This window comes from Suricata suricatta, chromosome 11 (genome assembly GCF_006229205.1).
Source record: "Suricata suricatta isolate VVHF042 chromosome 11, meerkat_22Aug2017_6uvM2_HiC, whole genome shotgun sequence".
In the NCBI taxonomy this organism is placed as follows: Eukaryota; Metazoa; Chordata; class Mammalia; order Carnivora; family Herpestidae; genus Suricata; species Suricata suricatta.
The window spans coordinates 26568745-26586054 of NC_043710.1; the positions used below are offsets into that span (position 1 = coordinate 26568745).

General features: G+C 46.7%; 1 protein-coding gene across 3 annotated transcripts in view; it reads right to left on the reverse strand.

Annotated features, from left to right (window-relative positions):
* The window catches only part of NAT10 (N-acetyltransferase 10), a 31631-nt gene extending 14321 nt beyond the window's left edge, over positions 1-17310 (reverse strand). Inside the window, exons 1-12 of one of the 3 annotated variants that reach the window (XM_029956109.1) lie at positions 17079-17310; positions 15059-15181; positions 14657-14748; positions 13899-14070; positions 12251-12373; positions 10339-10400; positions 8610-8724; positions 8407-8514; positions 7003-7136; positions 5713-5806; positions 5473-5571; positions 2553-2689 (exon numbers count right to left, since the gene is read on the reverse strand). In XM_029956109.1, coding sequence (XP_029811969.1) covers positions 2553-2689; positions 5473-5571; positions 5713-5806; positions 7003-7136; positions 8407-8514; positions 8610-8724; positions 10339-10400; positions 12251-12373; positions 13899-14070; positions 14657-14748; positions 15059-15166 — 1244 coding nt within the window. In that variant the 5' untranslated portion in view covers positions 15167-15181; positions 17079-17310. The other 2 variants (XM_029956110.1, XM_029956111.1) reach the window with 2 other exon arrangements.

Sequence of the window (17310 nt, forward strand, 5' to 3'; positions counted from 1 at the left end):
AAAAAAGAAGAAAAAAAGAAATGATCATTGAGCCAGCTCTTCTCATCTGGATTTGCTCCTTTAGTCACAGCCCCAGTGTTGGCTGGAGGCAGACTGCTTGGTGGGTTTGTTTTTTAAAAGCAGGCTTCGCGCCCAGTGCAGAGCCCAATGTGGGGCTTGAACTCACCACCCTGAGATCAAGACCTAAGCTGAGATAAATAATCACATGCTTAACTGACTTAGATATCCAGGCACCAGATCTTCTTTTAAAATAAATTTTTTTTTATGTTTTTATTTATTATTGAGACAGAAACAGAGCATGAGTGGGGGAGGGGCAGAGAGAGGGAAACACAGAATCTGAAGCTCCAGGCTCTGAGCTGTCAGCACAGAGCCCGACGTGGGGCTTAAACCCATGAACCATGAGATCATGACCTGAGCCGAAGTCAGACACTCAACCGACTGAGCCACCCAGGAGCGCCCTGGGTCTTCTTTTTAATCCAGCACTGCATCACTTCATAGTACTCACTGTGATAATATTTTAAGACTATATAAATACTTCCTCTTACTCAAATACTATTTTTAAAGAATGATCAAAAACTTGGAAAGTTTTAAGTATTTTATTCTCCTGTCCCACCTCACAGAACAAAAGCTTTCTCGAAGGAACTCCGTTTATTCATTTAAAAAAGAAGAAAAACAAGTAAGCACAAGCAACAAAAGAGACTTTTAATGCTTCAAAAGACATTATCAAGAAAGTAGAGAAAAAAACCGAACACTTACAACTCAATAATGAAAAGACAAATAAACCAAATAGAAAAATGAGCAGAGGATCTGAATAGCTGTTTCTCCAAAGATACACAAATGGCAAAGAAGCACATGATAAGATGCCCCACATCCCCAGCCACCAGGGAAATGCAAATGAAGACCATAATGAGACGCAACTTCACACTCAGGAGGATGGCTATAATCACAAAGACATAAACACACGCTGGCAAGGATATGGAAAACTTGGAACCGCCAGACACTGAGGGTGAGAATTTAAAATGGTGCAGCTGCTTTGGAAAACACAGTCTGCCAGCTCCTGGAGCAGTTAAACATAAAGTTACTATCTGACCCAGTAATTCTACTCCTAGGCGTATACCCAAGAGCACTGAAAACACGTCCACACAGATATCCCATATATACAATGCTCACAGAAGCATTATTCCTAACAGCCAAAAGAAACAACCCCAATGTCCAACAACACATGAATGGAAAAACAAAATGTGTATAAACATATAATGGAATATTATTTGGCCATAAAAAAGAAGGAAATACTGATGACAGATACACTGATGAACCTTGAAAATATTACAGTAAGTGAGAGAAGCCAGTCACAAAAGCCCCTGTATTGTATGGCTCCATTTACATGAGCTGTCTAGAATAGACAGAAGGCAGACTAGTAGTTCTCTAAGCAAGGGAGTTAGGGATGGACTAGAGGTTGAGAGGTAAAGAGTATGGTTTTCCTTTTGGGGGTGATGAAAATGTAAAACTGTACCTTGTGGTGCTGGTTGCACAACACTGCACAGATACTAAAGATCACTGAATTATACACTTGATGTGGGTAAACTGTACGGTATATGAATGGATCTCAGTAAAGCTGTTAGCAAAAAAAATAAAACCCACTTTATTTAAATATTTTTAGTATAAGTAAACACAACAATAAATCTGTAATACAGAATTCTCTCTTTAAGAAGATGTGATCTCTCCACAAAAATCTTTCCAATACTAAAGATATGTATTTACTGACTTGGAAAGAGCTCACAGGATATCGTTACATTAAAAAAGAAAATTAAAAGCAATATGTACACTGTATTTACATTCTTGTTCAGAAAAAAAGTAAAATAAATGCATAGAAAACATATGACAAAACTACTTCTAGGGCTACCCGGGTGGCTCAGTCGGCAGTTGGTGAAGTAGTTAAGCGTCTGACTCTTGATCTCGGCTCAGGTCATGATCTCACACTGGGCTGGGCATGGAGTTTGCTTAAGATTCTCTTTCCTCTCCCTCTGCCCCTCCCCCACTCATGCCCTCAGTTTCTCAAAAACAAAAAGCCATCTCTAGGTGGTTGTATTACTAGCAACTTGTTTTTTTGGCTTACCTATTTTTCTCTAATGGTTCTACAGCAAGCAAGAACTAAATATTTTGAGTATCTAAAGAAATCTCTTCAGCCATTGTATGAGTGCTTCCTTACACTAATTTGATAGCCCTGTTTTCACATCACTCTAAGATATATGACGTTAGCACTGTTGTGTACTCTCTAAAATTCAACCAGGCCTCCACGCAGAATGAGACCGTCATCACCTGGGTCATGAAATCCTTCAGTCTTGTGCTGCCCATTTACTGTCAGACCAGAGGTGAGCACCACTCAGTAATGGAGACCAGCTCCAATGTGCAGAAGCCCCAGGAGGGGCTGGGGCAGCTCCCAAGACTCGACTTCCGGAAGTGGGCTGACTTGCCCTGAACCATGTACGTTCACTCATGCCGATAAGCAAGAATGGACAACGGGAGCAAGGACTCCCCCTCGAGGTGCTTACCCGTTGATGGTGGATGCCATGAACACCAGGTAGGGGCCCAGGAGGTTTTTCACCAGGGGCAGGGGGATGGCGGCGGCTTCATCAATGACAACAAGCTCAGCCTGACCCAGTTTCACGGCATCTGCAGGATGTATATACTGCAGGGAAGAAGTTCTGTTACTACCTGGCCACCAGGTGCCACAGACGCGGTCCCCATGACACCTCATAAAGGCCACTCTGTCCTCTCTCACCCCCTTCCCAGTACTTCTTTCTCTCCTTCCTCCTTTCCACTTTTCTGTGGCAGGGCAAACCAGAATGAGCTTGGAGCCAGACACCTGGGTTCAGAAGTTCAACCACCGACTGTGTGCCCCTGGACAGGTCACATGCTCACAGCCTCAGACTCCTCTCCTGGGAAGTGGAGGAAACGCCTATCTGATGGCTGCTTGAGAGAAAAATCAGGTAAATCTGGAAAAACACCTTGGCTGGTGCCAGGCCTAGTACTGATAGGTGGTGCTCCCTCTCCTTTCTCTCTCCTGTCTCCTCATGCTTCCTTCAGCCTGGCTCTGGCCTTGCCCCGGGGCAGCAAATGGGACTACGTCTCCTTTCTCATGCACCTGCTACTACACACTGGGTACTATGCTCCTTATGTGGATACTGTCATTCGAAAAGCCAATCTCCCTGCACCGGTGAGGACACTTCTAAGACTCCATCCCTTCCTAACGCACACGTTTACACACCCTTATTTATATTAGCAGCATGGCCACCTGATGATACAAAAAGCTTGGCACCCTTATGCATACTAGCCACCCCTTTAGTTTCTTCAGGGCTTCCTGCTATTTTTAAAGTTTGCTCAAGGCCACGAAGAGGGATTTTACAGGACAGGAAACCTGAACAGCCAATTAACATAAACAAAGACACTCAACCTCACTAGTAGTCAGTACCATACCGAAGACAACAAGGAGATCCCATTTCACGTAGGCAGGTAAAAATTAAATAGCAATAAAACAACCAGTGGTGATGAGAATTTGAGGGAAAAAAACTTTTTTTTAAAAAATGCTGTTGGGAAGGTAAACAGGTACACTTTTTACAAGGAGAATTTGGCAAAACCCAAGAGAGCTGGAAATCTATTCATACCCTAAAACCCAATAGTTCCCCTCACCCACCCCGAAAAACATAAATAAATGGTAATATAAACATACGATGCTTAAACTCAACCCAAGCCACAAGCTTCAATCTAGACAAATCTTAAAAACAAATGCTGAGTAAGACAGGCAAGCTGAAAAAGGACAGGCACAGCATGGTACCATTTATGGAAGCATAATTACATAGTAAAACATGAACACCTGAGTCAGAAGGAAACCTCAATCCAGAGTAGGGTCACTTACGGGGAGGGGCAGAAGGGAATGTGATGGGGAGGGGTACAAAAGAGGATTCAACTCTGTCTATGATGCTGTCGATCTTTAAAGCAAAAGCAAAAAAGACTTTTAAAATATGAAAGAAACACAGCAAACAGTTAAGTGTCATCATTTCTTAGGCTTAAGTGCCGGGTATCTGAGTATTCCATTATCTTTGTACTTTTCTGAAGTATCTCATTACAAGATCATCTAACTGCTTTGCTGGAAGCTGAAGGATGGGCCAGGGAGACAACAACTCCACTCAGTTAGAACAGCAGGACGCACACCTCGCTGGGCCCCCTGTCATGGGACTCCTAAGGGGAAAAACTAAACAAGCACCTCATAAAAGCAGCAGAAAGCAGCCCCCCTGGAGAGGCACAGCCGACTTTAATCTAATGTTTGTCTTTTTCTCAATTTCCAGCAAGGAGGAAGAGGCTTCCAAGGGACACAAATAGAGCCTTATAAAGCCAGGTCACCTCTCGTGTGCTTAACTCCAGTCTGCACAAAGAAAGGGACTCTGGCAATACAAGCGGTGTCTGATTACAAATTCAAGAAGCCGCAGGGCTGAGCATTTCAGAGAAAGCTTTTCTTTCTTTGGTTTGTGTACTCTTCTTAAGTTTAACAGGCCTCCACACTCTCCCCGCGGCCACCTGCCCTTCATGTCACCCCACCCCATCTGTAACCCCCCACCTCAGCTGAGGGCGTCAGGCAAAAACAGAAGAAACTAAAGAATGAAGAGATTCTAGAAAGAGACCTAGGAAGAAAAAATTAAGCTCCTTAGGTAAAAAGTATACACTCACCATTATTTACAATACGGACATTTGATAAAAGAAACACCTCCCTCACAGGCATATACAGATGCCTTAACGAGCATAAAGGTCAGAGACATACATAAACTGCCAAGTTTACCTGGCCCACTTCCCACCCAACCCAACTCTGAAAACAATCGATGAACCTCATCCACTAGGAGCCCAGGGGCCTCCATCCTTTCTGCAAGCCTGTCACACTGATGCTTCTCTACAGCTGAACAAAACTGCGGCCTTTGGACACCAAGTGCAGGCCATTCAGCCCTCCAGACACTGGAGATTTATAGAGCTTTCAGGAAAACACTGTTTAAAAAGGAAAATAGGCCACTGGCTAAACCACAATGATTCAGAGTACATCTTGCAAGGTTCTTTTTTTCTTTTAAGTGGAGAGATTATTGTTCTAGTTACAGAGGCACCATTTCAAAACCTGCTGTAAGCCAGCAAAATGAGAACTGATGTCAGAACAGTGACTGTATTTCTTCTAGCTGATTAGCATAATCACAATCGCCCTTACTCAATTTTCAAGGGAGAAAACTACAACTTTCCAATCTGGCTACATACATTATTTGTTTACTTGATTGTCTTCCTTGAGAACAGGCTAAAAATCGGGACCAGATTTATGGTAAACAATACTGTATATAAGACATGCAATTACACAGGACATAAAATGATGTGAAATTACTGTATTTAAATACAGCAGGACACCATCCCCACTTAGCAGGGTTTTAGAATGAGCCTTACCTGAATGGTCTGCCTGTGTTCTCGGAATACATTCACTCTGATCACTGCTTTGTTAAACTCAGGATTGAGAGACTGAATGATCTCATAATCCAGATGCTCCTGATGGAAACAGAGTCAAACCAATGACAAACTTTAGAAACAAGCTTTAGAAATGAAAATTAAAGCAAGCAGGTATTCCAAAGATTTCACCTAGATTAAACCCAGCTCTGAATCAAAGGAAGTTCTATTCTAATTCCCTACCTGATACTGCAGAGCGTCAAATCCTTTAAATACAAATTCAAACAGAGTGTGGAGGTTATCAGGGCTTGGGGAGGTAACAAAGATATTGGAGTACCTATTGAACAAATAAAGAGAACTTTTGTAAGTAATTAGGAAATCCAAGGGACTTTCAGGGAACATTAAAAGGAAAGAAGAGATTTTTGTTGGCCCTGTGACACAGGTGATAACCAGAGATAATGGCAGGAAAAAAGTTAGAACACTTTTTAGGGAAGAAAAGTACAGCAACTCCAGATTTGAGTACATTCCCCCCCCCCCCCCAAACGAACGAAAACACATTAACAACTTGAAGGTGGCATGTCGTGGTAATGAGCTACGGACATCCGAGAGGGCACACTGCCGAGAGGTGCCTGGACACAAGTCCCTCAGTGTGCAGAACCGGCACGCTGCTTCCCAAGCCTGGGTCCTGGGACAAGAGGGTGGCTTCCCAGTCATCACTGGATGTGCTGAGAAGGTTTCAAACCGTGAGGCCGACAGCTCCATCAGTGCTCAGGCCAAGGGCACAGTGAACGTGCAGGAGACCCCTGTTCCATGTAAAGGGTGTTAGTGGCTAAGCTGTTGATTGGTACCACTGGGCTGAGCTCAGTCCCAGCACTACCAGCACTGACTTGCTGGGGGATCTTGAGTGAGTCCCTGAAACTCCCTGAGCCCAGAATGACCCATCTGTGAAATGCTTACGGTGCTATTAGGAGCGCAAAGGAAGATCACGCATATAAGGACATGGTAAATTCTAGATCCATATTTCTGACTGCAAAGTTGGAAGTACACACTCTACTGGCAACTGCATAGATTTTCCACCCGAGACAAAAGAACACTCAAATGCAGCTGCTCAAAAACAAATAAGATGTTCTACTGATCAAAATCATTAAAATGTCAAACCTGTACTTGTCGCAAACATGGCATATACATTCCCATCTCCTGAAGATTTGTAAAGTTTCTTAACCCCATTTCTTTGCTTTTCTATGTCTGTCCAACTTTCTGTGTGTATCTGTTCAATTTTGAATAGTGATCACAGAGGTCCTGGCGCACGTGTCTGTGTGTGCCTGCACATATAACATGCGCCCCACGGGGCTGGGGGAGGGGGCGTGCTTGGGGAAAATGGCATTGCCGTTTCTAGACAGGAACCCAACTCATGACCTACAGAAATCACACAGGAGCCTGCACAGACCTAGGAACAGTCTCCCGGTCCCCTGACCCCTATCCTGCACACTTCTCCCTCAGAATTCCCAAAGAGGGCAAGTCAGACCTCCTTACCCAAAAGCCACAGCCCCAGCAATAGCCAGTCCCAGGGCTGCAGACTTCCCCCTTCCTCGGGCAGCTGTGAGGGCAACGGTACTCCTCAGGGTCTTTTCAGAGATCCCTTCAATGAACTTCAAGACAGCTTTGGCCTGTGAAAAGAGAACCCTATTAGGTGAGCTTTGAGAAAGACCAAGTTTCAGCCATTGACCACCACCACTGTAGGGAAGCTGAGGCCAAATCAAAGAGGGGGCAGTTCTCGCAGGCCAGGAGGCAAGGCTCAGCCCTTGGGCTTCTCACTGCCTGGTCGTCCCCTCTCAGTCTCAAAGCTTTAAATGCCCCTCGGATGCTGGTAACACCCAATTCAAGTTCTGGTCCAGATCTCTTCCCCACCCATCGAACTCCTGTGTACATGCAAGTGCCCCTGCGTGTCTCCCCTTGTATGTTGGCCAGGCTTCTCTGACTGACCTGAGGAGAACCCACTGTCCCTTCCAGCCTCCTTCATCTACAGTCTCCCCTTCTCAGTTAACTGCTCAACTGATTAGGCCAATGCCTTCTCCATTTTCTCCCCACACCTAACTCACCAGCAAAGCCCATCGGTGCTACCTTTGAAATATACGCAATCCTACCATTCCTCACTAGTGCCATCCTCTGCCACGCTGGTCAAAGCCATTATCCTGTCTTCCTCCCTTACTATGGTAGAATCCTGACTAGTCTTTCGGTCTCCCCTTTGTTCCCCTACAGTCTAGACTCAACAGAGCAGTCAGAGGGATCTTTTTCAAATTCAGCCTGAGGATCCCTCCAGCAGCTGGGCTGAGAGACTGCGCATGTGAAACCCTCCATGGGTACCCTGCTCTCAGAGAGTAAGCACCAAGCCCTCAGGGCCACGGGGCTGTCCCACGGGACCTCTGCCGTCCCCTCCGACTCTCATCTGCTCACTCTGCTTCACCCCAGGCGGCCTCCTTGCTGGTCCTGAGGACACCCTGGAGGGCCTTATCAGGCCTCACTCTGGAACCTGGGTAAGTACAAAGGGCCTCAGGCTCCCCTCACACTTCCATGCAAGACATGAGCCAAAGCCTTTATGTCATCAAAACTGAACTGAAATGGGAGAATACAGATACACTACCCTCACTTGGGGAAAGTGCTGGGGGGTTCCTCTTTAAATTCCATCTCCCCCCAGACCACTAGGGAACTGATGACCCAGGGTGGAGGGGGACATAATCCCTGGACTTGCCATGAATGCAGATGACAGACAACCAGCCTGGTGTTACTACGACTGTTCAAGCAAGAGAAAAAGTCCCTTCCCCAAGGAGGATCCAAATCCTCACTTGTCCTACCTTGGATTCCGCTGCTTTCTGCATGTTCTGTTTTACCTCTGCCCTGCCTATCCTGGAGCAGGGAAGTTCAGAACGCCACGCTCACCTGGTCTAGGGTCTTGCAGCAATCCACCAACACACCCACGGGCTGAGTGTCCTGCAAGCTCTCCTTCAACTCCTTCAGCTCCAGATCAGAAGGACCAAGACTCTCCTCCTACCAGAGAGAAGAGGAGGTCTGCCACTGCCACGGGAAGGTCCACACAAAAAAACACGGCCTCCCCCAGATTCCTGGGCCCCCGGCTGACTCACCGGAGTCTGGGGCGGTAGGGCCTCAATGCTGGCAGCATGGGAGGAGATGGGCAGGATGTTGAGCTGGTCATCGATGACAAGACACTTCTTACACGAGGCCAGAGAGAGGATAAATCTGAGGAACAAAACAGTAATGAGGTGTTGGGGGTTGGGGGGCAAGATCTATATGATGAAGGTGTAGCTTTTCTTGAGGAAAATGACTTGATACCCACAGCTCTCTAAGAAAACTAGAGAAAGCCAAAGTTCAGCTGGAGAACAGTGTAAGAGGACTCAGAGCCTCCTCTATAAGGCACCTGAACACGCTTTATACAGCAAACGAGAAAACCCAGAACTCTCTCAAGACACAGCATTCCCACTGCACCGAGTCACAGGGCCCCCCCCCACACCTTTGAGGACTGAGCTGTCTCAGGCCATCCTTAAACGGGGATCAGCAGTCACAGGGAAATAAACCCACACACAAATTTACCTTCTGCCACAAGGAAGAATAACTACAGAAAAGGGAGAAGAGGAGAAGAAAGCTGCCTTAAGAAATGTAACAGACATTCCTGTGTGAAGGAAAACATGGGTTTGGCTGGAGAAGTCAAACTTCTCCCACAGGTGGAAGAAGAGAACTTCATATGCTACTTTCACAGGCTTCCATTCTACCCAGCAGCACACGGCCACCCCCAGGCCGACTCCATCTATTGAGCCTGGAAAGGCCCCAAGCTTAACTGAGGCCGGGATTTCTAAACCTCAGCACCAGCAACGTTTCAGACCAGATCATTCTTTGTCGTGGGGCTGTTTGGTACATTCTAGGCTGTTAGCAGCACCCCCAGCCTCTACTCAGTAGATGCCAGTAGCGTCCCTGCCCACCTCCCTCCCCTCAAGCCATGACTATCAAAAGGTTTCCAAATGTCCCCAGGAAGCAAGGTGCTGTAGGTAAGGACCTCTGATCCAGGCCAAAGCTTCTTAAGGTGTTTCACAGGCCGCTAATTGGTGTTCCCTAAAAAACAACTCTCGGGTCAAATAAATCTGGGAAACAATCAGTTAAATAGGTCCCTAATGTTCCAAGACTTTTCGGAGGCTCCAACAGGCTAACGTGAATCTTCACATACGAAAAACTGTATCAGTGTTTCCCAGACACATCTGGCCAGAAACCTTCTGACACAAAGTCCCTCTTACAATACTAGTGTTCTGGTGACTTCCCTGGCCCATCCTGTCCGGACCAGGGAACCTCGCCCAAGAGCTCTTTAATAAAGGGTGCTCTGATCTCTTTTTCCAGTCTCTCTGATTTGTGACTTTCTCACTCCCGCCGATTTTAACCTTACACTTTCTATATAATAACATGGCATATTTCTCCATTTATGTAAGTTCTAAAATGCCTCAAATAAGTTTGCATGCATTTCTTTGTAAAAAAAAAAAAAACATAAAAATAAAATAAAATAAAATACTAGTGTTCCGTCAAACACATTTGGGGAAACCGTGATCCAGACAAATCAGCCCTCTGACAGATAAGTAAGCTGAAGGCCGGTGAGGAGAGTGACTTGGTTCAGGCCCCGGCTCCCCACTCACTTTCACTGCTTCCCATTGTCTTCACAACGACCCTGCGGTCAGGAATCTCACTGCTTTGGACCCCTGGGCTACCTTCCCTCAGAGAGAAGCATAGCTTTCATCTGGGTCCAAGACAGAACTATCCTTCCCACTACGGCACCCCACAACCAAGGACCTGAGAAATGTGCTTCAGACCTACCTCTCATTAAACCTTCCCACCACGTCCTGATGGGCCTCGGTCCTGTATCTTGAATGCACGTCCTAAAAGAGACAGTGTCTGTGAACAGAGACATCCCACCAGCGCTGGGGCTCGCAGTCCAAGCGTCTATCCAGCGAGCCTGGGATGAAGGAGGCGCCAGGACCATGGCTGGAACTCCACGCCTCCATAACCAGCTGCGCTGGACAGCCCACTGCTATTTGCTGGAACCGGGACGGAGCATCCAACACTAAAGGTAATGTTCTTTATCACAGCAAACATCCCCTCACCCCAGCCTTGACTTCTTCCACGTTTTACCCAGCTTCATAAAATACATTCACTCATTCGAGAAAAGGCACATTACCAATCATGTGCCAGACATGCTGGGTATACACGGGTATTCAATAAAGCAGGATCTCTGTTCTCACGGAGCCTACAGTCTAATGGTCAGAGGGAAACAAAGGAGTAAAAAAAAACAATTCTGGCAAATGCTACAAATGAAAAACTGGGTGCAGGAACAGCAAATGGCAGGGGTGCGGCTACTTAACATGGGGTAGTGAGGGAAGGCCCTCTGAGCTGAGAAGCAGCAGCGGGGAAAAGGGGGACAAACAAACTGATGTGGACACAGAGTCAATCATTAATTCACAAGTACTTAATGAGTCCTTACTAAACACCAAGCACTCTTCGGAATCAGGGAACGCACCAGTGATGAAAACTAAGTCCCTGATCTCATGAAGGTCAGAGACAGGCACAGGGAGTCAGACAACAAACTAACATGTAACTTCAGGCGGCTGGCAGATGCTGGGAAGGCAAGTCAAGCAGGTCAAGGATGACAGGCAGAGTCTGTCCCACACGAAGGAGGGGGTATGCGGGCAGGACATGAATGCAGTGAGTGAGAAGCGGGCTGGGCAGACATCCCAATCACAACGGCAAGTGCACAGGCCATGAGGTGAGAGCATACTGAGCAGGTCTGAGGGCCCCTGCGGAAGGCAGAGGGGCAGCAGTGGCAAGTGATGGGAGGAGCAGAGGTGACAGGAACCAGCTACTAAGTCTGTGGAAAAGTCCATGTCACCACATAAACAGAGCCGGTGAAACCCAGAGGCCAATCCTAATGCCACTGCTGAGCCACGGGCCATGACTAAAACCTATCTCGAGAAACACCCACATGGCAATACTGATGGGGCTGCAGACCAGCTGTGCATCCACGGAGACATATTCCCACTCCTAACCACGTCCTCGGCTCTGGGTGGAAACTACCCCTTCCACAGTCAAAGCTCTTGCCAAACTGGGAGTGGAACTGGCAAACATTCCCGCGTTATCCATTAGGATGGGGACTGGGGGGGAAGTCTGCATGTGGTCCCTTTTTGGCAATCCACAAATGGAGGCGCTGGTGTGGCTCTCTGCAGAATACCATTCCAGAAATGTAACTGCCTGACAGCTGCATCACACCTGAATCTCACAGGTACAGAATTTACAAATACCTGAAAGCAAATGTGAAATTCAGAGATGCCTGGGCACATTCAGGGCTGCTGACTCCCTGCAGTGACTTTCTCATTATTTACAAAGAGCTCCCAGCCCAGAGCTTGTGCTGACCGCTCAGTAAAGCTGTTCAACAGGGTTTTTGTTTTTGGTTTTTTTATGTCTACTTATTTTGAGAGAGGAGGAGTGCACACAGCAGGGGAGGAACAGAGAGAGGAGGAGAAAGAGAATCTCAAGCAGGCTCCACACTCAGTGCAGAGCCTAACACAGGGCTCAAATCCCACAAACCATGAGATTATAACCTGAGCTAAAATCGAGTTGGTTGCTTGACCAACTGAGCCACCCAGGTGCCCCTCAACAGGAACTCTTAAAAGGAAGTGGCCAACAGCAAAAACCCAGCTTGATGTGAACCGCCACTCAAAGACCATACACCCACCATGGTCATTGTGTACAACTGCTTGAGCGAATTCATGGTCCGCAGGAGGATGACCACCAGCCCACCACCTTCTACTGTCTCCACAGTTCTGGCCAGCAAGTTTGGAGTTAAAGCTTCAAAATCCTGAAAGAAAGAGACCTCAGGAAGGGCTAGTCATGCAAAGAGCACCCCCAAGGAAGCTTAATCAAATAAAAGGAGGGCTTCTGAGTACAAACCCAAAGTCAAAACCCCACTGGATTCACTAGGATGGACCCACACCCCGCTCCTTACTTAGGGGCACAGAAGAGAGTCCAGCACTAGAGGAATAGGTGTACCTGGTTTTGTATGGCAAAAGTCTAATAACCTCATACAAGATCCTATCTGGGAAGAAATCCTCCCATCTTTGTTGATTCGCACTTGTATTTCACAAATACCTCATGTACATTTTTCTGACGTGTTTACACAGAACCTGTCTGACACAACTCGAACTGCCCCCTGTGGGGGAGACACTGCCTCAAGCAGCCATCTTCACTGCACCTGCTAACGGCAGTGGCCTAAGAGCACTCCCCACCAACCAGGGGCCAGGTGAGAAGAGGCAAAATGCTCCTTTCTTGTCTCCAAGGTGGGATGCAAGCCAGCAGTATGGGACAACCCACTGCAATTAGGGAGAATAAAACAAAAACTGCCAATTCATGATTTTTTCCCCTTATTCCTTTTTTTCCTTCCAAGATTTTATTTAAATTCAAGTTAATTATCATAGAGTGTAAGATTGGTTTCAGGAGTAGAATTTAGTGATTCATCACTTACATGTACCACGCAGTGCTCATCCCAACAGGTGCCCTCTGAATGCCTTCTGGAATCTGTGGGTCTTCCTGCGCAGGGCCATGCTGACCCCCTGTGTCATCCCAGCTCTACTGTATGCGGTGTCCAGGCGAGCACTTTCCCCTCATTTCTTAACTTACCTTCCATAAAGTATGACTCAAGACGTATATAATCATAGTAGTATTTGCAAATGATAAACACCAAAATTGGGGATGGGGGCTTAAATGTGTTCTCCTTTTGGAGTGGGGTGAGGGTCACAGGTGTCAAAGGATTCAAAGGATAAAAGAGACTGCCAGAACTCAAAACAAAGAAAGATGTGAAAGTTGTTCTGTCAGGAATACCAAAGAAGAAATGCACCAGGTAGTTCTCTGTGGAGGAAAAGTGAGGGGGTTTAGGAACTAGAGAGGGATGGAGGGTGTCAGGGGCGGGTGTGCCAGTCAAGTGCTCTGAATAGAGGCAGGAGCACGCAGGTCTACACCGAGCTGGTGAAAACAGGTCCCACCGCTCCCTGCTCACCATGCCTTCAGCTAGTTCCAATTAGGATCAGGGAACCTGGGGTCACTTGAAGTTCACGATCCTTTCATTCTCATCCTCAGCTGGTTACAACCAGCTGTGATGAAGCATCTCTGTCAGTTTGGGTACCTCTAAGCGAAGTGTCACTTTGAGTGAAAAAGCTTATTTTTATATGGGGTGAGTTACCGCGTTTGCTTTGGAAAGAGGCCAAGTATCTCACTGATAGTGCTTGAGGGAAGCTCTGTGGGCCAATCTTTCTCCTTACTGTCCGCCTGTTGTTGTGGGGAGCCCTCCACGCTCTGACTCCAGTCCCCAGCTGGAGAAAGCCACCCACCTGGAGGACGCACATGCCAAAGGTGTTGCCCAGGATCTTGTGGGTTTCACTGTAGTAGCAGTAGCGGATGTTTGTGGCCGCCACGAAGAGCTCAAAGGGGTCGTCTTGCTTTATGTTCAATGTCCCATTCTTGATTTTCTTCTGCAGTTGTCGCATTCTTTTCCTCCGGTGACTGCAATCACCCACCCACCCCAAAAGAGCCAGTTAACCAGAGAGGCTAAAAGGGTAGGAGCCGGGGACAGGCTCACTGATCACCCATCAAGACCTTCAGAGCTAGAAGGGAACTCAGCAATTGCAAGGCTAACCCCTGCCCTTTAAAAGTGAAGGGAAGAGCAGAGATATTAGGAGAATGGGCTCTGAGCCAGAGGTAAGTGTGTGTGGGAACCCTACTGTGCTGTCCTGGCACCTTCACAGATTCTTATCTTCAAAAGGAGGTACTGGGAGTACCTAAACCTCATAGATGGCTAGACCAGGGCTTGAAACCAACCTTGGTGGCCCTATTACCTTAGCTTCAAGCCAATGCTTCTACTGCACGGTACTATTCCCCAGAAGACTTGGGCAGGGCAAGGTGGCTTTGAAACTTATCATCAGAAATGAAGAGAGGACATCAACTCCATTATTTTCACTATTTGGAAGTGTCTTTGGAGACAGCACCTCCGTAAGGATCCCTGAAAAACTATGTCAGGGAATCATTTCCTGGCATGCAATTAAGGAGCACAAATTGTAAACGGTACAGGACACTCGACGGGCCCACTTACCTGCTAAACCCCAGCTCTTTCTTATAACACCACAGCACTGAAGGCCGAGCCTTCACGGTTGCTTTGGACAACATGTGATGGAGTATGACCACCTGCCAAGGGAAGAAGTCACAAATCTCATGGCCAAAAGAGACCTCAGAGACTGCCAGACCCAAGACCTCATTTTGACAGATCTGGAAAGTAAACAGAGGACCAGGAGAGGGCAGTGCCCAGGCAGGGACTAGAAGCCCGGTCACACCCTCTCACCTCACACTCAGTCCACCCCTAGGTTCTCACTAGGCTTTTTATGTAAAGAAAACGAGTCAAAGGGGCCTTATTATGTGCTGAAACCTCAGAGGGGCAGTAACAAGCCAACTGTGGGACAAGACACAAAGTCAGTCAGGAAGTGTTTACTGGTCTTACCTGATCCTTTCCTCGGTCTCCGACGACAACGAACAAAGACCTCTGCCTTTCCGCTACTCCGTTCTCAATGAGAATCCGGATTCGGTTATCTACTTTCTTGCGATGCATAGTGAGAGACTATCACTGAAAGAGAGAGAAAGGAAACACAACTGGACATGAGCACCAGATTCTGGGTCAGGAACATGAGCCTCCCCCCACAGTGGGACCAGGGGCCATGCTAGGCACGTCTGTAAGTATCGTTTGGTTTGACCCTCAAACTACTCCCTAGGGAACATGTCGGTCTCAATTTTAAAATTAGGAAGCTGAGGCTTGGAAGGTGAAGAAAACGTTTCTTCAGCATGGAAGTCAGAAAGGAAGCTCCTATCAAGGAGGTTTTTTAAAAACTTGAAACAATGTTCCACAAAATAGAATGATTAAAATATAGAATGGTACATTTGTGAGATAATAAGGCAGTTTTCAAAAAAGCTTTTTCAAAATCACTTTCAGAAATTATCTAAGGATATGCATAGAGATGCTTATAAGAAGACAGACATCACAGAAGAAAACATGATACCATTTTTTTATGCATGTACATAACATAAACGGAAAAAAAAACCGGAAGAAAACACCAAAATGTAATTATTTGTGGATGGTAAGACTGCAGGTGGTTCTTATTGTGTTCTTTTGTTTTTTAGAGTTTTGGGTTTTTTTAATTTACTTAATAAAGTCAGAGAAAGGAAATCAGTGAATGTTACTATGATGAAATGTGTCCAACTGACTTCTCAAAGGAGAGAAAACGTACTGAAAACTGTACAGAGACCTTAAAAGTTATAATTATGTACAATATGACAATGCATCATTACCACAATAAATACACCAAAGAAACAGCAAAAATGTCAATTATATTTCTACAATGTTAATGTAAGAATGACAGGCTACCTAGAAACTCCAGGGCCTGCTGTATTCTAAATATAAAGTCCATTAATTGAACCTTAACTGTCTCTTAACTGTCCTTCCAACCTCCAATTCAAATATGGATTTTAGCAGTTCTTTCTTAACATAAAACATTATGTTACAATCAATGGCTCCCTTTTTCATAAGGAAAGGCGCAAGTAAAGAGAATTCAAGTATCTTAAGGAAAAATGTGTGACAGAGAGGGTTCATATTCAAATCTGCCTGACTCCAAAGCCTAAGCTCTTTCGGGCTCACCACTCTGCCCAACTTGTCAGCTGAGTCGAAGACACATAGAGACCACACACAATTCAATCAATAACTAATTAGTAGGGGCTGCTTTTCGCTCTGGTCACTGTGGGAACCCCCGAAATAATACCAGATAAGCCTTGACTTCAAGGCGCTTTCATTCTCCTTGGAGAGAATATTCAAGAGAAAGAGATTAAGGGCCATCTGTCTAAAGACAGATAAAACTAGACGTAAAAGTAATAGTACAGTGGTCTGATGAAGGTCTGAAATTACCGTAGGCTGCAATTGCCATGGAAGGCTTAATGGAGGAAGAGCGCCATGAAGAAAAAGAAAGACTATTTCTCATTCATTCATCTATTCGTCTAAAAAAGTAAACACAGCATCTATGTGCCAGTCACCATTCTAAACGCATTAGCAAATGAAACAAGTCCTGAATGTGGCTGCTGAATAAAGACTATAAATGAACGACCTTAGACAAACAGTTGAAAGCATGGGAGGATCTGGAATCAGACTGCCTCAGTTTAATCCCCAGTGCCGAAACCAGGAACTGTAGGCAAGCTCCGCGTTAAGCAAAAGTGTTGCCACCCACCCTTCACCCAGACCCCCGGCCAGAGTTCCCTAAAAGGTGGAGACGGAGCCACGCAACTCCCGACAGCGCTCGAGAAGCACGCGGAGAGTGGCCGCCAATCGGAGAAGAGGACCCTGTCATCCAGGAGCGCCCGCGTGGGACGGCAGTCGGAGCGGGCCGGGCATCGGCATAGGTACAGAGCCTTCATCCTCGAGCCGGCAGGACACAGACACCGACCTTGGTACCCATCCCCAGCTATCCCGTCTTGGGTACCTGTACACCGAGCCCAGCGGATTCCAGCCAGCAGCCAAGCGGAAGCACGTGGGGAAATCCAATTACTCCAGAAGCCCGGAGGGAGCGACGGGCTGCCCCTAGCAGATGCCTGACCCCACACTCTCAGAGCTGGCCTCACTGCGCGACGCGCGTCCTGCTCAGGCACCGGAAGGCGACACGTGAGCGAGCGCACTAAAGGCGCTGCGCACGTGGGGACCTTCGTCAACCATGT